Source organism: Orycteropus afer, unplaced genomic scaffold (genome assembly GCF_000298275.1).
Source record: "Orycteropus afer afer isolate SDZICR_OR568_19922 unplaced genomic scaffold, OryAfe1.0 scaffold00405, whole genome shotgun sequence".
NCBI classification, from domain to species: domain Eukaryota; kingdom Metazoa; phylum Chordata; class Mammalia; order Tubulidentata; family Orycteropodidae; genus Orycteropus; species Orycteropus afer.
In genome coordinates, this window is record NW_006921992.1 from 445,704 (window position 1) to 468,530 (window position 22,827).

At 59.0% G+C, this 22,827-nt stretch overlaps 3 protein-coding genes across 3 annotated transcripts in view; 1 reads left to right on the plus strand and 2 right to left on the minus strand.

The window, feature by feature from the left end:
- Window positions 1–4,998, plus strand: part of CAMSAP3 (calmodulin regulated spectrin associated protein family member 3) — a 20,612-nt gene extending 15,614 nt beyond the window's left edge. Inside the window, exons 15-20 of the mRNA XM_007953700.1 lie at window positions 2,619–2,758; window positions 2,845–3,110; window positions 3,756–3,855; window positions 4,295–4,407; window positions 4,483–4,601; window positions 4,693–4,998. Of these exons, the coding sequence (XP_007951891.1) occupies window positions 2,619–2,758; window positions 2,845–3,110; window positions 3,756–3,855; window positions 4,295–4,407; window positions 4,483–4,601; window positions 4,693–4,998 (1,044 nt within the window). The remainder of the gene's footprint in view (window positions 1–2,618; window positions 2,759–2,844; window positions 3,111–3,755; window positions 3,856–4,294; window positions 4,408–4,482; window positions 4,602–4,692) is intronic.
- Window positions 4,999–6,445: 1,447 nt separating this feature from the next.
- On the minus strand, window positions 6,446–16,334 carry XAB2 (XPA binding protein 2). Its single transcript, XM_007953672.2, has 19 exons — window positions 16,284–16,334; window positions 14,949–15,097; window positions 14,565–14,688; window positions 14,050–14,247; window positions 12,608–12,742; window positions 12,357–12,521; window positions 10,793–10,937; window positions 10,160–10,311; window positions 9,958–10,077; window positions 9,353–9,484; window positions 9,125–9,256; window positions 8,922–9,035; window positions 8,179–8,341; window positions 7,901–8,091; window positions 7,652–7,774; window positions 7,366–7,537; window positions 6,809–6,938; window positions 6,587–6,696; window positions 6,446–6,507 (listed from the first exon to the last, which is right to left on the minus strand). Exons 1-19 carry the CDS (start codon window positions 16,332–16,334, stop codon window positions 6,446–6,448), a joined length of 2,568 nt encoding a protein of 855 aa, XP_007951863.1.
- A 2,719-nt stretch (window positions 16,335–19,053) lies between these two features.
- On the minus strand, window positions 19,054–20,987 carry PCP2 (Purkinje cell protein 2). The gene is made up of 4 exons (XM_042782668.1): window positions 20,946–20,987; window positions 20,252–20,444; window positions 19,843–19,967; window positions 19,054–19,173 (listed from the first exon to the last, which is right to left on the minus strand). The coding sequence occupies exons 1-4, from the start codon at window positions 20,985–20,987 to the stop codon at window positions 19,054–19,056; spliced, it is 480 nt and encodes a 159-aa protein (XP_042638602.1).
- Window positions 20,988–22,827: the final 1,840 nt, after the last annotated feature.

The window sequence follows — 22,827 nt, forward strand, 5'->3', positions numbered from 1 at the left end:
TGTGGTGTGAGGTACAGATCTTGTTTCATTTTTCTGCAAATGGATCTCCAGTTTTGCCAGCACCATTTATTAAACAAACATTCCCTTCCCCATTTAATGGATTTGGGGCCTTTGTCAAAGATCAGTGGACAGATAACATTTTACTGATGGATAATTTCCTGATGGGTAGTTGGATGCGTGGGCAGATAAACAGAGGAATGGATGGGCAGATGGATGGACCAGTGGGTAGGTGGATGGGATGGACAGACAGACATGGTGTGGGTGGTCTGGTGGACAGATATATGAATAGAGGCTGGATGGGTAGACAGGCAGAAGGTTGTTTATATTGCCAGGATTGGGTAGATGGGTGGGTGATGGACAGATGGATAGGGGGATGGACAAACAAGGGTACGGTCTTCCATAATCTCTCCCCCAACCCTCTGCTGCTGACCAAAAGATCAGAGGTTCAAGTCTACCCAGAGGCACCTTGGAAGAAAGGTTGGTGATCGCCTTCAGAAAAAATCAGCCACTGAAAACCTGCGAAGCGCAGTTATCTGGCACACGTGAGGTCACCGTGAGTGGGACTTGCCTTGACAGCTACGGGTTTAGGTTAGCACAGCCCAGCGCTGGGTCCTGGGCACAAAAGGGACCAGGGCAGAGCTGATGCTGCTCATTCAAAGGACTGAAGCTGACGAGATGAGCGAGTATCGCACAGACGGCGGCAAACGGCAAGGAGAAGCATGTGGTGGGCCCCTTCTACTCTAGGGAGAGGGACTGTCCTCACCTGCAGGAAGCAGCCCTGGACAATGACAAGCAGAACTTGACTGAGTGGGGCTGAGGGCTGCAGGGAGTGTTCCCGGCCGAGGGAAGCACATGCCAAGGCCCTGAGGCTGGAACAAGCACAGTGGGGCCCAGGACAGCCTGGGTGCTGGTGTGGCTGGAGAGCAGAGCCCAGGCAGAGTGGCCCAGGGAGAGGCTGCAGGTGCGCGTCCATGTCTGTTCCGTGTCGCTTACCTCACCCCTCCTTCCACCCCATCCTGGGCCGCCATCTCTCACCTGGTCACCGGCAGCCACCTTCTCACTAGTCTCTGCTGTTACTACCACCCCCGCCCCCATTTTCTATTGAACAGCTAAAGGGATTTTTAAAAAATGCAAATTGGACCTTGTCACTCCCTTTCTGTACCTCCACCTTGTTCTTAGTGTGAAAGTGATAGTTCTGCCCAGTGCCTTGGGCTCTTCCTGGCTGGGGACGCGCACCTGCAGCCTCTCCCTGGGCCACTCTGCCTGGGCTCTGCTCTCCAGCCACACCAGCACCCAGGCTGTCCTGGGCCCCACTGTGCTTGTTCCAGCCTCAGGGCCTTGGCATGTGCTTCCCTCGGCCGGGAACACTCCCTGCAGCCCTCAGCCCCACTCAGTCAAGTTCTGCTTGTCACTGTCCAGGGCTGCTTCCTGCAGGTGAGGACAGTCCCTCTCCCTAGAGTAGAAGGGGCCCACCACATGCTTCTCCTTGCCGTTTGCTGCCGTCTGTGCGATACTCACTCATCTCGTCAGCTTCAGTCCTTTGAATGAGCAGCATCAGCTCTGCCCTGGTCCCTTTTGTGCCCAGGACCCAGCGCTGGGCTGTGCTAACCTAAACCCGTAGCTGTCAAGGCAAGTCCCACTCATGATGACCCCACGTGTACCAGATAACTGCGCTTCGCAGGTTTTCAGTGGCTGATTTTTTCTGAAGGCGATCACCAACCTTTCTTCCAAAGTGCCTTTGGGTGGACTTGAACCTCTGACCTTTTGGTCAGCTGCAGAGTGTACTGACTGTTTGTACCACCTAGGTTCCTTGTGCCCTGGTATCTAACACAGGGCTGTGCATAAACCAAACTGGTTGCTGTGGATTCCAGCCTGTGGCGTCCTCATGTGTTATGGACTAGGACTGCTCTGTATAGGCTTTTCTTGGCTGTAATCTTAAAGGAAGCAGATCTTCAGGCCTTTCTTCTGTGATACTACTGTGTGGGTTTGAACCGCCAGCCTTTCGGTTAGCAGGCAAGCATGTTAACTGCACCACCCAGGGGCTCCGCTGCACATCATTAGTCGACATCCACTTCATTCCGAGTCATGGTGATCCCATGTGTTAGTGCAGGTCTGTGCTCCAGACGGTTTTTTTGGCTGTCATCTTTACTGAATGGAGAGCCCTAGTGGCACAACAGTGAAGTGCTCATCTGCTAACCAAAAGGTTGGCAGTTTGAACCCCCCCCCCCCAGTGGCTTCATGGGAGAAAGACCTTACGGTCTGTTCCCATAAAGACAGCTGAGAAGACCCCCTGGGACAGTTTTACTCTGTCACACGGGGTCACCATGTGAATCAGCTGGATGGCAACTAACCACAGCAATCTTAGCAGACGTAGATTGCCAGGCCTGTCTTCTGTGGCACCGCTGGTGGGTTTGAACCGCCCACCTTTTGGCTAGCAGCTAAGTGCACCCACTGTTTGAGCACCAGAGACTCTGCATAGACAAGGTGCCAACTAACTGCCTTTTGAACAGGTACTTGTATAAAAGAGCAGTGGAGTGGCCGGCTGGGCAGATGAGACCCCCCCCCCCCCCCCAGCCATGCCAAGGGAGGGTGGCCACTGACTGGGTGTCTGCCCCCAGGACGAAGACAAGCCCGAGGACGAGATGGCGCAGAAGCGGGCCAGCCTGCTGGAGCGGCAGCAGCGGCGGGCGGAGGAGGCTCGGCGGCGGAAGCAGTGGCAGGAGGCAGAAAAGGAGCAGCGACGGGAGGAGGCTGCCCGGTGAGGCCTGGTGACCCCTGACCCTGGTCTTCCTTCTGACCCCCGGTGACCCCTTTAGTTGTCTGACTGTGCCCTTGATCCTGCAGGCTGGCCCAGGAGGAGGCGGCCCCACCGGCCCCTGCGGCCCGGGCACCTGCTGAGGAGGAGGTGGGCGCCAGGCGAGGGGAGTTCACGAGACTGGAGTACGAGCGCCGGGCCCAGCTGAAGCTGATGGATGACCTTGACAAGGTGCTGCGGCCCTGGGCAGCGGGGACCAGCAGGCCGGGCCGTGGTGGGCGGAGGGCCCCCCGGCCGCGCTCTGGCTGCTGTGATGACTCGGCCCTGGCCAGGAGCCCTGCCCGTGGTCTGCTGGGTAAGGACCTCGGGGGCAGGGCACCTTGGATGCCGCCTCGCAGGGTTTGCTGGGTGAGGCCCCATGTGTATGGGATGAGGGGAGCATGCAAGGTTGCAGAAGAGGTGTCTCAGTGGGGCTTCACTCTGCCTGTTGGGTTGTGGGGGGTGAGGGGTGTTGGAGGGCTAGGCCAGAGTTGCCTCCACACTTGCTGGGGGAGGAGGCCTCTCAGGTATGTGTGGGGGTGAAGAGTTTTGGATGGGGCCTAACTCAGTGCCTTATCCCGTGGCCTGCTGGGAAACTGTCTCTCTAGTGGGTGATCGGAGTCCCTGGGTGGTGTACAGTTAACACATTCAGCTGCAACTGCATTGGTTGGAGCTTTGAGTCCACCCAGAGGCACTTTGGAAGACAGGCCTGGCAGCCTCCTTCCAGAGTATCAGCCACTGGAAACCTTATGGGGTGCGGCTCTTCTCTCACACGCATGGGGTCTCCCTGAGTCAGAACTGACTAGATGGCACCTGGTTTTAGTGGCAGTGCAGTGGGGTGAGAGGTCTTGGGCAAGGCAGGTCCCATGTTCTCTCCAGAACCTGCTGGGCCAGGCCCCGTTGGACACTTGTGGAGGTGAGGGGGTTCCGGTGGGGGCTGACCAGTGCCCTCTGCTCCCAGGCTCTCGGCTCAGCAAGGTCTACTCTCAGTCCACACTGTCACTGTCGACAGTGGCCAATGAGGCCCCCAATAACCTCGGCGTGAAGAGGCCCATGTCTCGGTGAGTTTGTCCCAGGCAGGCCGGATGTCACGTGCTGGGTGGTTTCACTGTCTGTTTTTTGTGTGATGTGTGTGTCCACATATGTGAGCCTGAGTGTGGCGTGAGTGCGTCCACACCCCTGTGCAGGTGGCAGTGTGTGTCCCTGCCCAGGAGGACCCAAGTGAGTGGGAAGTGTGCCTGAGGGTGTGGAGTGTGCAGGAGGGGCACTTGCATGTACTTGGGAGTGTATACGACACACATGTACAGCTCTCTGTGCATCCCTCTGCAGTGTTCTGGGCTTGCCCCTTTTCTGGTCCTTCTACATAGTGCTGTGCATGGGGTCGCGATAAGTCGGAAACGACTCGACGGCACCTAACAACTACATGGTGGGAGGCATCATCCTCCGCTCACCCCATCCCCGCTCACCCCATCCCCGCTCACCCCACCTCTCCCCCTGCAGGGCTCCGTCCCCATCTGGCCTCATGTCACCCAGCCGCCTGCCTGGTAGCCGAGAGCGTGACTGGGAGAATGGAAGCAATGCCTCGTCCCCAGCATCGGTGCCGGAGTACACAGGTAGGGGGGCTTCAGGTGGTGGGCAGTGGGCCTACCTGTCCCCCTGGTCCTGCCTGCTGACCCCCTGCCTCCTAGGTCCACGGCTTTACAAGGAGCCCAGCGCCAAGTCCAACAAGTTCATCATCCACAACGCCCTGTCACACTGCTGCCTGGCGGGCAAGGTGAACGAGCCACAGAAGAACCGCATTCTTGAGGTGCGCCCATGCCTGGGGGTGGAGGTGCAGGGGGCCAGGTTGGTGGCCCTGCCGAGCTGGCTATTTCTGATGCCCGCTCCCCCCACCCCAGGAAATCGAGAAGAGCAAGGCCAACCACTTCCTGATACTCTTCCGTGACTCCAGCTGCCAGTTCCGGGCCCTCTACACACTATCTGGGGAGACGGAGGAGCTGTCGCGGCTGGCGGGCTACGGCCCACGGACCGTCACGCCTGCTATGGTTGAGGGCATCTATAAATACAACTCAGACCGCAAGCGTTTCACCCAGATCCCTGCCAAGACCATGTCCATGAGCGTGGATGCCTTCACCATCCAGGGACACCTCTGGCAAAGCAGGAAACCCACGACTCCCAAGAAGGGGGGCAGCACCCCCAAATAGCCCCGCCGGGGTGGCCGCCACCCCCTGGGGACAGTGGCATTCCTGGGTCTTGCCTGTGTTTCTGACATTGTTTGGGTGGGGCTGGAGTCTCCAACCCCTAAGTCTGTGTCCTGCCCTGCTGGGGGTTGCTGAGTTGGGAGGTTCAGGGACTCGGTGCTCGGCTCAGCCCCCCGTGTGTCCTCACACCTCCTTGAATAAAATAATTTAAAGAGAAGTTGGTCATTGTCATCTTGAGGCTGGGGTTCCCCTCAAGGCGCGTGTGCTCTGGTTGCAGTCCCTCCTGGCCCCTGGGCAGCCTGGTGTCATGTCCTTCTTGGCCTCCCTGCCAGCACCACAGTGGGCGTGTCTTGGCTGCCTCCTGGAAGCACCACAGTGGGCTTGTCTCGGCCGCCTCCTGGACACATGATGCTTCCGGCCACTTCATCCTCCTCTCATGTTCTCTCCCCACCCTCACTTAACCTCCTTCCTTAGCCCGGCTGTTAATATTAACCTTCCTGGTGCTTGGTACGGGGCTGCTTCCAAGAAACTGGATCCGGTGCCAGCCGGTTGCTGCTGGCTCTCTCTGCAGTCCGTGTCCGTGTATCCAGTTGTCTCCTTAGTGCAACTGCCTGGATGCCCGGGACACAGGAGCTTTTTATCACAGCTGTGAGCCAAGCCGAGTGCGAGGCTGCCCTGTGGTCAGGTGTACCTGGTCAGAGAGACCACCCAGGCCTGCCTGCCTCCGATGCTCTCCCCTGACTCCCCACCTCCTCCCCCGGGCCACCTCCATCCATCTCCCCAGCAGCCTCCCCGCCTGGCTGCCTCAGTGGCCACATGCAGCAGGCTTCTTGAGCTTCACAAATCGCATTATGATGATGTCGTCCCCTGATGCCTAAAGCCCTTAATCTCTCAGAGCCTCTAATGGCTTCCTGGGCTCGGGACTGAAGGCCACACCCTGCCCAGGGCCTACAGACCGGCTCCTGGCCCGTCTCCAGCCTTGTCTCCTTCAGGGAAGAGCTGGCAGGCCAAGTTCACAGAGCTGGACCCAGGCCAGGCGGACTCCAAAACGGGTTCTTTCTGACCTTCTCTAGGAAGGGGTGCCCCTTGTCCAGGTGAGGTGGTTTGCTGAGAAAGCTGAGATAAGGGGTCTTGGGAGGCAGGGGCAGGGGAGACCTGGGCAGTCGATACCAGGCCCTGGGCTCAAGGAAGGAACTGCCTCAGGCCCCAAGCGGCAGAGAACTGGCTCTGCAGGGTGGGGTGGGGGTGGGGTGCGTGCCTGGCCTGCTGCCTGGCTGCCCCACCCCCAGCCCTAGCCAATGCAAGGGAGATGGTCTGGCTTGGGGCCAGGGCGCTACTGAGCTGGCAGTTCCCGTGGGCACCTGGGCAACAGGAAGGAGGCTCAGACCATGACGTCCAAACGTGGCCTTTATTGGGGAGAAAAAAAGAGGGGGAGGGGTGCAGGGGGGTGCTAGTCGTCCTTCAGGCTCCCGAACACAGCTGCCGGAACACTCTGCTGCTCCAGCCGCACCTCTGAGGGGAGCAGCCAGCCAGTCACCGCCTGGACAGGCTTCTGCCCCATCCACCCCCACCGGGCTGGCCCCTCACCCACCATTGGGCTCCAGGTCCATCTCATCCTCCTCCTCGTCCTCCCCCAGCTCAATCTCCTCTGGGTTGGCCTGCTGGGCCAGCTCCGCCAGCTCCTCGCGGGAGGCGTCACTCCTGCGGGTGCAGGCAGGGGGCATCAGCCTCAGCTGGGGCCCGCCCCCCACCCTGCACTGCCTGCACCTCCTGTCCTGAAGGGGACGCCGTCATCCCCGGCCCCACACCTCACCTCACAAAGAGGATCTTGCTCTGGGCGCGAGGGGGCTGGTCCCGCTCCGCCTCTGCCGCCAACTGCTCTGCTCTCTGCTCCAGCAGCTTCATGTCATCCATGCCGCTCTGCCCGGGGGCCAGGTCCGACACTAAGGGAGAGGGCGGCCAGGCAGCTGAGGAGCTTCCCCACAGCCCACTGGTCACCCATGTCCCTGCCCCATGGTGGGGGGGGGCTGCTCACCTACCACGCACCCACTCACACACTCACTTATCCAGCACCCACCTGTCCATCGACCTGCCCACCCATCCATCCATGGACCCATCCACTCACCCACCCAGTCATGTACTCACTCACCCATCTGAACAGCCATCCACCTATCTGTCCACCCTACTACCCATTCACCCACTCACCCACCCACCCATCCACTCATCATCCATCCACCTACCCATCCTTCGCCCCTAAGACCCAACCCTCAAAGGGTTAGAAGAGGGATGCCAAGTAGGACCAGAGGAAGGATGGAGGGGACTGTGTGACTCAGTGGGGCCTGGCTGTGGCCGTGGGCTGCCGCCACTCACCGGTGCCCGTGGCACTGCCTGACACCTTGAGCATCTGCGAGGCCATGAAGTTGACCTGTGTGTTGTAGGTGGCCTGGACGCTGCGCCGGATCCGCAGCATCTCCCGGATCGTGTCCTCGTTGCCGTGCCGGACCTCAAAGTCCTTCCACGTTTGCCAGAATGCCCCAGTCGTCTGCAGGTGACGGGGTGGGTGAGACAAATAAGAGCTGGCTACTCAGCCTGCTGCAGCTCCTGCATCCCGTGACCCAGGCCCTGCCTGTCCACCCTCCCCAGGCCCTGTGCCCACCCGGGGGTCGCAGATCTGGGAGCAGAAGCTGTATATGGCGCGGGCGCGGTCGATCTCGCCGAGCTTGCACTCCATGTCGGCAAAGCGCAGGCACATCTCCCGGGCGTGCTCGTCCGACAGCACCTGGGCATGGAGCCAGGGCAGGGGAGGCATGAGGGAGCAGGACAGGCTGCTTCCAGAATCACCCACAGCCCGCTGGCACCCTTCCATCTCGAGGAACTCCCAGGACCCACCACCCCATGCAGGTACCTCTATGGCCTTTTGGTAGATGCCACGGGTGTGCGTGACGCCATAGATCTCGGCAGCCCGCTTGATGTAGATGTTGAACATGTCGTACTGCTGGGCAGGCTCCACGGCCCGGGTGGCACGCTCGTACACGGCCATGGCATGCCGTGCCAGGCCCCACTCCTCCTCCAGCTGTGCGTACAACAAGTACAGTGCTGCAACGGGAGGCCAGGGGCCAGCAGTCAGAGGCCTGCGTGCTGGCCCGCACCCCCCCCACCCTGTCCCGGCCCGGCCCCCCTCACTCTTGGCGTATTTGGGAGGGCAGCCGTCCAGCGCCTGCTCAAAGAGGTCCCGCGCCCGCTCCAGCTTGCGGCCCCCATAGCGGGCAATGAACTTGCTCAGGTAGGTGCTCCAGATGTCAGACACATTGGGCCACTTGAACAGCGAGATACCACGCTCGTACGCCTGTCCCGAAGTGAGGAACCATTAGTCACATGTGAGAGTTGACAAGGCGTCTTACCCCCCGGCACCCAGGATGCCCTCAGAAGGCTGCCTGTGCCTTCTCAGGGGCCAGGCACATATGTCCTCTCCATCCTCCCCTCCGTGTGTCCCCTGCTTGTGGCATGGTTGGGAAGGACTGGTCTCTCAACAGAGCATTGAGCAGGACCCCAAGGATGGGATAGGATGAGACTGAGCACAAGGCCTAGCGCCCAGCAGGTGATATGATGGATGAAGGTGGGGCTGGACCGAGTGCCCTGGGGAGGTTCATGGCCCAGGTGCTAGGGCTGCTATATGTCCTGTGCCAACATACACGCACCACCTCCCAGTACGTATACACGCCCGCGATCTTTCTAATACCTGCACACAGACCACTCAGGGAAGGTGGGGGGACTCAACACATGTATACACGCACAGATGAAACACCCACAGCCACTCTCCGTCACCTGGGCAGTGGGGCAGGGACCAGTAGCATCCCCACCCCCACCAGACACACAGAAGCAGGCCTCACAGCCCATGTGGAGCATGAAGGCTGGGCCCGCCGCACCTTGAAGCTCTCCTCGAAGTACTTGTGCTCCTCCAGGAACATGGCGTAGTTGATGACGATCTGGGGCGTGGCGATGCGCAGGTCCAGGATGCGGTCGTACACGGCCTTGGTGGACTGCAGGGTGGGGTGGCAGGGCAGGTCAAGGGGAGAGTCCGGGGCCGCCCACCTCCCCAATACACACACCCCCGCCTCCAGCGGCTCACCTGGAAGGTGCCAAGGCTCTCCTCCAGGTCCGCAAGCATGGACCACACCTTCAGGGATTTGTACACACGGTTCTGCACGGGCTCTGAGCCGTCAAAGTACTCGGCCCGGCGGGCGGGCAGCGCTGTAGCCTTCTGCAGGGAGATGGCGGGCGAGGGTGCTCAGGGGACGGCCTGGCCTGGCTGCATCCCTGCCCATGTCCGCCCCCCAGTCCCCTCCCCCACTCGCACCCGCAGCAGCCGCAGCGCCTGGTCGTAGTTCTCGTGCCGCAGTTCCAGCTCGCCGCACTCACACCACACACTCGCCAGGTCATCCACCTGCTTGAAGTTCACCTTAGTAGCTTTCTCCAGGATGACACGGGCCTGCAGGACAGAGGCCAGGCTGAGGTTCTCCCACCCCCATGTGTGTGTGCCGAAAAGCACACATGAACAAGACTGTGTTCTTGCCTCCTGAGTCTACTAACCAAAGATGTGTCTGTACATACTCACACCCATGTACACCCACACCACCACACCCCAATGTACTCCTGCACAACATCCATGTACACACACCCACATATACACGCATACCCCACACACACACCTGTACTCATTCATACCCACATGTATACACTCCACACTGGTACGCATCTGTGTATGCATACCCCACATATGCACACGTGTACCCATACCACACCTGCACACAACCGTACACGGACGCACACTAGACTACACCCCACACATACATCCATCTCCATGTGCCACAAACAAGGCTCACGGTAACCAGCAGCACACAGTACTGGGGGACAGCATGCATGAGCATGGACACACAGATGCACGTGCAGCGTGGCACTCACATCGTCCAGCTGCCCATTGTCCTCATAAAACTTGGCAAAGGCGACCCACAGTGTGTGGGGCTTGCCTGTGGCCTTGAAGGGGTCCACTGTCTGCACGGCCTCTGTGTATGTGTTGATGATCTGGGGAAGGAGGGGACAAGGTCAGGGGCCCTGGGGCTTGGCCACATGGCAGGCAGGTGGGTGAGGGCAGGTGTTGGCGCACCTCCCGGGGGCGGCCCTGGTGCAGGGCCACGCGCTTGTGCCACTCGTGCACGTGGTGGGGGTTCTGGCGCAGCAGGACGCTGTTGAGCAGCAGGGGCCGCCGGCCGATGAGCTGCTCGAAGCGGGCCAGGCGCAGCTCCAGGTCCACATCATCTGGGCCGCCGAGGCGCAGCAGGGCAAGAGGGCAGGGTGAGGACCTCGGCACACGGCTGCCGCATCGAGCATTCCCCAAGAGGCTCACTCCGCCACTGTCTACCCCAGCATGCCCCCTCCCGGCCCTCAGCCGGGGCTGTCTCAGCCACCCTGACCCAAGTCCAGCCACTCCACAAACGTCACCCCCACTGCCCCCACCTTCCTTTCAAGCCCTCAAAACCACTGCTGAGCCTGAGCCAGATGTATGCCACTGCAGGCCCCACTGGTCCCCCATCCAGCCCAAGATGTGTCCCCACCCCCACCATCCATTCAGCCTGAGCCTCTGGGGGCTTCACCAATTGCCTGCCTGCCACGGCCCGCCCTGACCCCCTCCCCACCAGCCCCAGATACCTGGCAGCTCGCCCTCCCCCTCACACCCCGCACGCCTGGCAGCTTGCCCTCCCCCTCCTGCCCCACCAGCCCAGGACCCCCGGCAGCTCACCTTCCTCCTCGCGCCCCAGCTCAGAGGTGGTCTCCATCTTAGCCGCGATCATGCTCTCCTCAAACTGGGCATAGCTGTCAAATACCTGGGTGAAGTCCCGCACAGTCATCACGGTCCGGATGGCTTCCTCGTACACATCCCGAGCCTGCGGGGTGGGAGGGGGACGGGGCGTGTGAGCCAGGGAGGTGCACCTGCCCAGGTGACATGGGCCACTGGCAGCACTGCTCTCAGCACTATTCCAAAGGTGCCCCCACAGGACCCCCAGTGCTGCAGCCCCTCCTTCCTAGGCACCTTGAGCTCCGGGAGGTGAGCAGACTGCTCGAGACGAAGCTCAGAGCCATAAACCGGGGCCCTGACCTGCCGTGTGTGGCCAGAGTGCCCCAACGGAGCCGCAGTCCTCTTCAGTGAGTTGTCTGAGTGGCCGGGCAGCCCCTCGCACCAAGCCACCAGGAGGATCAACCAAAATCCGGGTGTGAAGCACCTGGCACCCCGGAAGGACCCCTGTAATGTGATCGGCCCTCTCCCCCATGGGCCTATCTGCAGAGGATGCAAGCTTTGCTAGGAAGCACCCCTCCTGCTTGCTGAGTGCTGCTCTCACTACCAGTCCTCAGTCACTTCTCCTCCTCCACTCCCTGCCCCAGGGTCAGGTCATCTCTCTATCCAGTCCTCTGGCTGGGTTCCTGCCCCTGCATCCCACTGAGTGTGGCAGGAAGTCTCTCTGAACTGCACACCTGGGCAGCCTCCGTTCTGCTCCCACCTGCTGGCTTGTGAGGAGCTCTGGTGGCGTAGTGCCTAAGGCACTTGAATGCTAACCAGAAGGCTGGTGGTTCAAACCCACCAGCCACTCCTCACAAAGAAGGTTGGGCAACCTACTTCCATAGTGATACTGCCTCGGAAACCCAAGGAGGGGTCACTATGAGTCAAAATTGATTTGACGGCAGTGAGTTTGGTTCGGTTTTGGTTTGCTGGCTTGTGAGGCCCTCCCAGCTGGCTCCCACTGACTTCACCTACCCTCAGTGCTCTGCTGGCCCCAACTCCTGCCCTACTCCCCTCTACACTGACTTCTGGGAGCCCTTTCAGAGACTGCTCCGAGTCCAGCCCCTGCCCCGAGCTGGCAAGTGCATGGCCTAGTGATGAGCAAGGTGACAATGACAGTAACAGAAACCTCAGTCACTGAGTGAGGGGTCCTCCTATTTACCAGGTACCTGCCTGGTGCTGGGGGCGTCATTTCACTGATCTCTAAGTGCACAGCACTATCTCCCCATGTGGAGACACCAGGCTCAGACAGGCAGAAGCCTGTCCAAGGTCAACAGCCTGGGAGCAGCAGATATAGACCTTGGACCCTGGTCTGGCTGCCTCTCAAGTGGGGGCTCTCCCTGGCAGATGATCCAGCTCTCCTCCCCTCCCAGGAAGCAGGTGGGCCCTGTGCACCACGTGTGGATACAGACGATGCGTCCGCACCTGCTTTCTGCTCATAGCATATCCACACACATCTCTGCGTGGCTGCCCCGAGTGCCCTGCTTGGGGAAGACCAGTCCTGCAAGAGGTGTTTGTACCCACGCACCTTCTCAAAGTGGCCGCTGCGGATGTAGTAATCAGCCAGTGAGCACCAGAGCTTGCCCAGCTGGTCCGTGAAGCGGGTGAGGCCCCCGCGGATGATAGCGTCCACATTGAGGGACTGCACTTTGTCTGGGTTCTGAGAGATGAGGTCACACAGCTCATGCCACAGCTGCGGGCACAGGGCAGGAGTCTCAGCCTTGTGCCTGCGGGCTGCAGCCCCTCCTGCCCTGGCCAGCCCCACGCCCCCGGCCCCACCTGGTAGTTGGACTTGCCGGCCTTGGACACGAAGCGCTCGTCGTTGACCACGGTGGCCAGGCGCTGCGCTGCCTCATCCAGCCGGTCGCTCGACTTGAGGTACTCGATGTACTCCTCTGCGCTCTCAGGGCTCAGCTGGGGGTCGCCCGCCCACCACTGTCATCAGTGGGGCCCACAGCCACAGCACCAGGCCCCCTCCCCACAGAGCGGCTCCAGGACCTCCCACCACCCACCCGGCAATGCCCCAGCCAAGAGCTGGCCTTGCCAGCCCAGCCTGATCCCTTGGTCTAGCTATGATCCCAGCGGTCTCACCTCGGCCCTCTCTGTTTAGCCTGAACCCCTTGGTCCAGCCTTGATTCCAGTTGTCTATCCTCAGCCCTCTCTCTGTTTGGCCTGAGCCCCCTGGTCCAGCCTTGATGACAGTGGTCTAGTCTCAGTCCTATCTGCTCAGCCTTGATCCCAATGGTCCAGCCTGGGCCCCTGATCCAATCCCAGTCCTAGCTGGTCTGGCTTAGACTCCATACTCCAGCCTGCACAGCCTGGGCCTCATTTTCATCGAAGCCCCACACTCACCCAGACAACATCGGGTGAGAGCTTGGAGAGTGGAGCATTAAGGTTTTGTGACTTAGAACAGACGCTACACACATGAGGAAAGGGCACTCCTCCCTACCAGCTGGCTCTCAGCCCTGCCTGTGCCACACTCCCATAGCTCTGCTCACTTGCCACTGCTGCGTTCACTCTGGTTTACACAGTCACAGCTGGACTGAAAGCTTCATGTGGGCAGGAACCGTCCCATTCACTGTGTCCCCAGCCGCCATCTCAACGCCTAAAGTGGAGTAACCCGCTGCTGTCGAGGCGACCCGACACAGCCAACATCATGTGAGCAGAGCAGAACTGCTCCACAGAGTTTTCAAGGTTGCAACCTTCCAGAAGCAGATAACCAGAACTGGGGTGGGACCAGCAATGCTGCTAGGTGGGTGTGAACTGCACACAGTTTGTGCCATCTGGGGACCTTTCTGATGTGGAGTAGGTGCTAGCAAGGAGCCCTGGTGGTGCTATGGGTAAGTGTTCAGCTGCTAACCAAAAGGTCAGTGGTTCAAGCCCACCAGCCACTCTGCAAGAGAAAGTCTGCTTCTGTAAAGATTACAGCCTTAGACCCTCCGTGGGGCACTTCTACTCCACCCTACAGTGTTGCTATGACTTGGAATTGACTCAACAGCAGTGCATTTGGTGTTTGGTTTAGGTGCTCCAACTCTTCGGAAAACCAACAAATGAACTAACAGATAAAACCCCGCCTATCTCAAGGCATCCTTTTCCCACATCCTGTCTGTTGCTAGCATCCCATGTGGGCCTGGTATCCCAAGGAGCCTATTTTTGGGAACCAACCCAGAGAACCAAGCATCTCCCTGAGCCTGGCCCCACCTCACCTCTGCTGGGCTCACCTTGAGGAAGCGGCGGTAGCCACGCACGGCCGTCTCGGGCAGTGGGTGTGAGCGCAGAAAGCGTAGGTACAGGGGCCAGATCCGTGAGTGCTGTGTGATGGGCAGTGCCCGGAGGGCACGGTCAAACGTGCGACGGGTATGTGTGACACGTCCCTGGTCCATTAGGAACTGGCAATAATCCAGCCACAGCCGTGGCATCTGGAGGCGTGGGGAGAGAGGAAGGTCTGAGCTGCAGGCCCCATGGTCTAGCCAGAGACACTAGACGTCCCATGGCCAGTCCAAGCCTGGGGCCTCCATATAGATGCAGCAAGACCCTATCCCTCCAGAGGCAGGTCAAGTTGAACATCTTGTGCACATAGCAACAGAACTCCAGTCCCCTGTCCCTGCCATGCTGAGCCTAGCCCCCCTGCTTCATCCGTCTCCCTGGACTCTGAGCCCCACCTCCCAGCTCATCCCCTGATGACCTGGGCACCCTGGTCCCACCCTGTGCTGTGTGTAGAGGCCCAGCCTCTCACCTTGTGCATGAACACAAAAGCCCTCTCATGGCAGTTGTTGACATCTTCGTAGGCGGGGTCAGTCACACAGCGATGCTTCACCTGTGCCCGGCGGGCTTTCAGGTAGCGGTACCAGAGCTTATAGCTGGGGGGATGGAAGGGACAGATGCTGATTGGTCAGCTTTACGGACTCCTAGGACCCTTCACCCTGCCCCAGGGCAGAGGAGGCCTGGGGAGGACACGTCCTGCAATGAGGGGGGAATGGACTGGGAAATCAGAGAAGGCAATGGTGACATGTCGGGGGACATGTACCCAGTGCAGGGCACACAGCCATCACCAGGGACCTACTTGCCAGCTGTGCTATGAGGGGACGGGATGGGGCAGGGCAGCTGGAGCAGTTCCCACCTGCAGGGCAGCAACTTGAGTGCCCGCTCATACAGCTGATTGAGCCTGGGCTTCGGGGCACCCTGTTTGAACTCAATGTAGCGGAGCCAGCATTTGACAGAGAATGGGTTCCGCATGATCTCCTCCTCATAGGGGAGGTCCTCTTCCTCCTGCCAGTGTCAGGGAAAAGGGGGAACTTTTCAGAGTCTGAATGCAGAACCACTCCCCCAGGCTCAGATCCAAACTCCAGACCTCTCCCCAGATCCCACTGCCCACCATCACAGCCAGGTCCCCAGATGCCCAGACACCAGGACTCTGCTCCAGACCTTTACTGTCCACACCCAGGTCATCAGACTCCTTAGTTATCAGGGCTCCGGGCCAGACACGAGACTGTCACATGATCCTTTGAATCCTGTTACCCACTGTCTGACCTAGATCACAAGACTCAGACTCCAGGGCCCTACTCCAGATGTCAGGCCTCTTCCCTGGACAACACATCTTCTTGCAGATGCCTGGCTTTTGGCCTTTAACAATCCCACTGCCACCACCTGACCCAAACACACCCCAGGCCCAGATGACTGGATGGATCTCAGCCATCAGGGCTCTCAGGTCTAGACGGCAAACCATTGGGTGTACAGGATCCCACCTGCCAAGGTCTAGCTCAATTCTACCCCAGAACTTGGATACCATGCCTTTACCCCAGGAGAGATATGAGCCAGGCACCAAATCTCTAACCCTCTAACATAAAGAATCTGGCGAAGATGCCAGGCCTCTAATCCTGGCATCAAGAAAAAAATGTCAGGCCTCTAGTCAAGACATTAAGTTTCTGGCTCTTCAAAATCCCACTGGCCATGGCCTGCCCCAGCTCCATCCCAGATGCACATCCTAGATGCACATCGCCAAGCCTTTACTTCCTGGGTTCTCCCAGCCTTTACCTCAAACACAAACGCTTGGGACCAGACCTAGGCTCCTACGCAGAACACCAAGCCTCATCTACAGAAACCAGATCGCTAGCCTCCAGATCTTTGTCAAAATTCAGTCATCCGAGTAGCTGCCCCGCTGTCCTCCCGCCTCTACCCCGTGCCCCCATTTCTGCCCCAGGTCCAGAACTTCAAGCCTGTAACCTCGACAACAGCTCCTTACTCAGGCCACTAGGGCCCTCGCCCGACACCACATCTTTGCTCCTGGCCAGCCCATGCCAGTATCACGATTCGGCCTTTGGCCCGCTAGGGTACTCCAGCTCTTGGGCCTACGTAGCTCTAGCCTAGATCCTCCGGCGGCCAGGTCCTGATCCCTAGCGGCATCTAGACTCCGAAATCCTCACTCAGGCCACTCCCGGCCACGCCGCGGACTCACGAAGACAAGGTCCGGCCGCTCCGGCCGCGAGAGGCGCGCCATCACCACCATTTTCTAATAGCTCCAGCTATAGGTTAGAGTCGCATGGTGATGACGCATACGGCCAAAATCCCGCCCCTGAGCCAGAAACCCTCTTATATTGGCTGAACTTTTCCGATCGCGCAGCCCGCCTTGTTGACTTTCTCTTTGGCGACTCCAACTACCGGAAGCAGTGAGAAGGCGCCCTGAGATTACGTAATACCAAGGCATACTGACCAATTAGTTTCAGTAGTGGAGCCCGCGAAACACCAATGAGCTGGAGGGTCTGTTTTGGGCGGAAGCGACTTTGTAGACGGGAAAACCAAGATGGGGGTGAAGCTGGAGGTGTTTCGGGTCCGTTAGCCGGGGAGTGTGTGGGAGGCTAGTCTTTGTGGGTCTGAGGAGACTCTGAAAAGAGGGGCTCCAAAGAGAGGGCGATGCGGGGAAAAAGCTCTTGTGATTTGAGAGGGACTTTAGCGCTTGGAAAACATGGAGAGGGCTCTGAGTTGGGAGGGCTCAGAGTGGGCTTGTCTGAAGAGGGGACTCTTAAGAAGGCAGGCTCAGATCCCAGAGAACTCTCGTCTCATACGAGCGGGCAGGAGTCTCTGACAGGGAGACGCTTAGACTTAGGGGAGTGGAATCTGAAGAATAAGACCTGGGTTTGGGGGATGCCCCAGGCTCTGATGGGGAAAAGTTTCTGAGATCTGAGGAGGTGACTTTAATTGTAGGAGGAACTCTTTTGCTGGGAGTGGGGGCTGTGGGTTTGTCTGACTATCTCTGTCTGTCTTTGAGAGGGAGACTCCAGATTCTGGAGGGGACTCCCAGGAATGAGGTGTCCTGGGTTATGGGGGCTAGGCTTTGCGAAGTGATGCTCTGTACTCTTTGTGATACTGTTTTTGTTACTGCTTTGTGACTTTGGAGTAACTCTGGTGTGGCACTGGCTAAGGCATTGGGCTGCTGACCAGAAGGTCAGGGGTTCAAAGCCGCCAGATGCTTGGTAAGAGACAGATGTGGCAGTCGGCTTCCAAAAACAAGTATAGCCTTAGAAACCCTATGGGAAGTTCTACTTTGGCCTTTAGGGTCACAATGAGTCAGGATTGACTCGATGGCAATGTGTTTGTTTTGTTCGGTATTTGTGGCTTTGGGTAGACTCTATGTGTTGCAGAGTAGAATTGCTTTATAGGGTTTTCTTGGCTGCAGTCTCTATGGTAGCAGATCGCCAAGCCTGTTTCTTGTGATGCCATTGGGTGGGTTCAAACTGCCAACTTTTTGGTTAGTAGCCAAGAACAAACTGTTTGCACCACCCAAGAACCTTGAGGCTCTGTCCTCTGACAGGCGCTAGGCTCTTGGAAAGATCCCGTGAAGTAGGTGGTCCTGGGCTCTAGGCTCTTTGGGAGGATGAGGTCTCCAGGCTGTGCAGGACCTCTGCTTTGTGTGTGTGTGTGTGTGTGTGTAAGAAAAACCTCTAGCTCCTCTCACCCACTCCCTGTCCTTCCAGATGACACTCTATCTCACCTTCCCTGTGGCCATGTTCTGGATTGCCAACCAGGCTGAGTGGTTTGAGGATTATGTCATACAACGCAAGGTGGGCACAGGTTGAGGGTTCGCTGGTTCACTCTAGGGGATAGGGGAGGTTATGGGGCACCCACCTACTGGGGACCATCGTCTGTCTCCATAAGCTGGCCCTGCCCTTGATGTGTGGGGTCCTGGAGGTTCCTGGCTTGTGCCCTCAGCTGTGACTTTGTCTCCACAGAGGGAGCTATGGCCACCTGAGAAAGAAGGCCAGGTAAGTGACAGAGGGGTCAGGGCTCAAATGAAAAGACTACCCTTAGATATGGCTAGGGAAAAAGAACAGAGGGACATATAAAAAAACCCAAACCTACTGCCATTGAGTTGATTCCAACTCTTAACGACCCTCTAGGGCTCTATAGAGTTTCCAAGGCTGTCAGTCCTTAGGGGAAAAAAGCCCAAACCAAACCCACTGTTGTGGAGTCGATTCCGACTCAGCGCCCCTAGAGGACAGAGTGGAACTGCTGCATAGGGTTTCCAAGGCTTGAAGTGAAGTCTACATTAGCCGACTGGCATATTCTTTCACCCACGGAGTGGCTGGTAGGTTTGAAGTGCCAACCTTTTGGTTAGCAACTGAGCACTTAACCACCGCCCTCTTGCAGAAGGGCCTGTTGTTGTTGTTATGTGCCGTCAAGTCAGACCCCTCTGTGGGTTTCCGAGGCGGTATCACTACGGAAGTAGAATGCCCAACCTTCCTTCCGAGGAGTACCTGGTGGGTTGGAACCGCCAGCCTTCTGGTGAGCAGTTAAGTGCCTTAGGCACTATGCTATCAGCTCCTGCAGGGCCCTAGGGTTTCCTTATTGCCCTTCTCTGAAGAATGACTCTGGTCACTTTTGGCACCTAGTTACAATTGAATGAGACTTCCAGCATAAACACTGACTTCTGAAGGCCTGGCCTGGGGAGTAGGGTTTCGGGTCCAGGCCCTGAGGTGTGTGCCCCTGTCCTTCCTTCTTGTCCCACCCCCACCCCAGCGCCAAGAGCTGGAAGAGTTCAAAGAGCGGTTACGGAAGCAGCGCGAGGAGAAGCTCCTTAACGCCGCCCGGCAAAACCCCTGAGTCCTCGTGTACTTGAGCCCTGGCCCCGTGGCCCACAAAATAATACACGTGCTCTGTCCCTTGTTGCTGTGAAAGTGTTTTATTCTTTGCATTCAGGGGCCGAGTGGGGCCCGGGACTTCTCAGGTCCTCAGGGGGCTTGTGTCTGGGGCTGGGGGCTGCTGTTCCGCCGGAAGCTGAGAGCAGTCGGGTCTTGAGGGGTGAGGAGGGGTTGGGGGCTGAGAGTCCCGGCTCGCTTCTGTGCCCCATCCTGTGGATGAGGATGCGGTCAGCGAGGGTGAGGAATCCCAGGCAGTGCAGGCCAGAGAAGACACAGACATTGGAGGGGGGCAGGTGTGACCCTCCCTGTCCTGCCTCCCAGCACACGGCTCTGTCACCACTATTCCTGAACTTGATTCTATGTTTTCCACCATTCCCAGAATTTAGGGTGGTCTTGGGTGTGAGGCGATGGGTCATGGGGATCTCACTGGGGTCTTGATCGGAACCCAAGCTGTACATGAGCGTGTGTGACGGACATACCTGTGTGTATAGATGCGTGCATCTATGTGTGAGCTTCCATCCCCTCCTCTGGGGTGTCATTCCAGGAAGGATGGCTGCTGTGTCCCTTTGGCCTCCCCAGACCCCCTAGACTTGAGGCCAGAGCTGTGAGCTCCAACCACGGCTCTGACATCAGCTGCCCCCTGTAGAACCTGGGGCCCCTCTCGGACTTCCCGTATGAGGTCAGAGGGTTCTGTGACTGGCAAAGCCACAGGGTGGGCACTCTTACTGGGTACCCCTGCCTGTACTAGATACTCACCCAACCCCAGAGGGCAGAAGGGGGACTGTGGGGTGGGACCCTGTCCACTCCTGGCTCAGGAGTGGGAGGCAGGTTACAGGGCAAAGCCAGACTGTCTCTTAGTCAAGGGAGAACCTCACCCACCTTGGGCCCCACGGGCTGGAAGCCAGGCAGGGCGCTGACCATCGCACGCTGGTCATCCATACGGCGGCCCTGGGTGCTGGCCAGCATGTCCATTAGGCTGTCCATCTCGGGCGCAGGGCTGCCCTCTGCAGGGGGTGGAGCCCATGGGGATGGACACACAGACTCAAGAAGACACAGTCCCCGTTCATCCCATTAACACACCCCACGCGTGCTCACACCCCAGCATGCTTAGCACCAGCCCCCCTACAGCACATGCAGCACCCTGACCCCCAGACACTGACGTGCCCCTAGACTCCTGTGCAGCTGTGGCCCCATTGCACACCCCGAGACAGACCCCTGAGATGGTCGCTTGGCCTTCTTCCCCCCAGACAGCACACCCGCTGCCCGTTTGCCCCACACCCGCTCTCACGGCTCTCGGGGGCCTGGCCCGGCCCTGCCTGCAGTGAGCAGCGCTGTTCCTCCATGCGGCCGCCCTGTACGTGGCTCAGCAGGTTGAAGAAGCCCTCCTGGTCTGGGGAGCCCGCCTGGAGACAAATGCATGGTCCAGCCACTCCCTGGGCTCCTGGGCCCTCCAGCACCCCTCCTGGCCGGCAGCTCCCACCCTGAGCCCCAGCCACCCCTCCTTCTGGGCGCTCACCATGGTCCCTGCTGCCACTCTGCCGCTTCGTGGGGCTGCTGCAAATGAGACCCAAGTCTCCTTCCCAGTCCCAGTCCCTGCCCCACGGGCCTGGCTAACCTGCCACCTCACGTGGTACCCCTCCAGGGAGAGGCTGCGGGGCCAGCATCCCTGTCCTAGATTGACGCCTGACTGGAGGGCAGCCTGGGGGCTGGGGCACAGGGCAAGGCATCAGCCCGGGGGGCTGTCCCAAGTCTCAGGAACCCCCGCCTCGCTGGGGGTCAGCTCTGAGGACCTTGACCTTGGGCTGTGGCTGGGTCATGTGGACCCTCATGCCCACCAACACCTCCTTGGGGCAGCAATTGGGTCAGGGGTCCCCGGGGACTCGCTCTCTAATTAGGTGTCCTACAAGCTAATTAGTCTTGTCAGTCACTGGCTCTGAGACCTCAGGCTCTGGGAGGGGTGTGTGGGGGCGGGGCCTGCTCACCTGGATCAAGCCCCCATCCTCTGCCTTCTCCTCCTGGGCCATCTTTGTCCCTACTCCCCTCCCCTGGTTGCTGTACACCGTCCTGCTGGCCTCTGCTCTGGCCCTGTGCCCTAGAAGGCTTTTTAAAAAAGGCTGGGAGGTGGGGAAGTGGATCCCCTCCCAGTTCCAAATCCCCAGCGCACGCCCCATCTGCTCCCACCCAAGCTTAAGCCCCATAAACATGATCCAGATAATTGTTTCTGCAGAACGTTGCTGGATCTGGGGAGGGGCTATGGTGACCTGGGTTTGGACCTTGCTGGGCCCCAAGGACTCTCCCGTGTAGCAGGCCCACCAAAGTGTGGAGAGTGGGGCCATGTGGGCCCATTGGGAATGGACAGGGAAATAGGCAGGGTGTGGCCAGCTGGGGCAGGGCCTGCAACCCGTTGTAGGAAGCAGTAAGGACAGTCCACCTGAGCCCCAAGATACTCCCCATCTCCACTGGCACTTCTAGCTGCCTCTGTTGGAAGAGCAATTGCCGCCTGCAGGGGTAGGCTAAGGGCAGCTGGACTTGGACCTGAGGACCCCGTTCCTCCTCCCTGCACCCGCCTGAGGCATCGCCAGCCAACCCAGCTCCAGCCCCTTGGCAGCGATTCCAAGGGGTCTCCTGGCTGTCTTTCTGTCTAATTGCTGCCCGGGTGCCCAGCTTAAGGTCCAGTGATTGGCCTGACACTAACCCAGGGGTGAGGCTGACGCAGTGAGGTTGGAGGTCTCCTGTCCCCTGGCCACTCAAATGTGGCTGAGTTGTCTTTTCTAATCCATTCTCCCTGCCCCACTGGGGGCTGAAGAAGTCCCTGTCCCTCCACTGAGCAGTGGATGGCTCGCCCTAGGAGAGGGTGCCGCTGGGGAGGACCCCATCCACCCCTGTCCCTTCCTCTCTCCAAGGTGCCCTTCCTGAAATTGGCTAGGGTTTCTTTTCAGAATAAACTAGTTGCCTTACACCTGCCCCTGTACGGCCCTTCCCCCAGGTGCCCCGCCCCCACCCAGGGCCCTCGTGACAGCCTTTCCAGAGTCCCAAGTCCTGATGACAAGCCAAAGACCTCGGTCTCCCTCATCAAGTGCAGACTCCCCCCAGGGGTCAGCCTGAGACCTGGAGGGGTCCTGGCATCCCCGCTGTCTTTCAGCTCCCCCTTTTGCCCTGAACCTATCTCCCCCCTGCGAGGGTCCTCCTCCCCTGCTCAGAACTCACCCTTAGCCCCCGTGGTTCTCAGGATAAAACCCAGACATCTCAGGTAACCGAAATGTTCTAAAATTGACTGTGATCTCAGACCCACCCCCATCAACCTCTGAATCATACCTTTTAACTGGGTGAGTTTATGGTTGTGAATTACATTGCAGTGAAGCTGTTTAAAAAGAAAACAAACCCAAGTGGCTACTTGGGGTGACCAACCGTGCAAGTTTATCCCAAACTGCCCCAGTTTTCTCATTGAAAGCCCTGCATCCCAGGAAACCCCCCAGGCCTAGGCAAACTTACCTACCTTGTCCTGCAGATATGTCTGGCTCCTGCAACCCCTCCCTCCGACCTCACCTCCCACCCATGCCCCGTTCCATGCCAACCTCACCCCAGCCTGCCTGGACACCTCCAAGCCCATTCCTTTTCTCTCCTTGGACCCTGCACAGTGGCACCCGGATGCCAGATCCTGCTCAGTGGCACCCAGATGCCATCACTCAGATTGAAGTCTAAAGGCCACCCTGTCAGAGAGGCCTTCCAGGACCACCCTCAGCAGAGGAGCCCCCCACAAGGCACTCCCTATCTCATCCCTGCTTACTTCCTTCATGACTGACTGGCTGGCTGACTGGTGTATCTCCCATCTCCCTCACTCAACTTTTAAGTGTCACATGGGCA

What these genes read in the sequence shown, in the direction of transcription:
- PCP2 (XM_042782668.1), bottom strand. Translation starts at nt 20,987, where the DNA reads ATGGCCCAGGAGGAGAAGGCAGAGGATGGGGGCTTGATCCAG. An exon ending in AGGATGGGGGCTTGATCCAG is followed by an intron (nt 20,445 to 20,945) that starts GTGAGCAGGCCC and finishes GCTGGGGCTCAG; the next exon opens with GGTGGGAGCTGCCGGCCAGG. An exon ending in GGGCCAGGCCCCCGAGAGCC is followed by an intron (nt 19,968 to 20,251) that starts GTGAGAGCGGGT and finishes CACCCCCTGCAG; the next exon opens with AGGGCAGCCCTGCGCCCGAG.
- XAB2 (XM_007953672.2), bottom strand. Translation starts at nt 16,334, where the DNA reads ATGGTGGTGATGGCGCGCCTCTCGCGGCCGGAGCGGCCGGACCTTGTC. An exon ending in GCTACCGCCGCTTCCTCAAG is followed by an intron (nt 12,743 to 14,049) that starts GTGAGCCCAGCA and finishes GGCGACCCCCAG; the next exon opens with CTGAGCCCTGAGAGCGCAGA. An exon ending in ACCAGGGCCGCCCCCGGGAG is followed by an intron (nt 10,078 to 10,159) that starts GTGCGCCAACAC and finishes CTCCTTCCCCAG; the next exon opens with ATCATCAACACATACACAGA.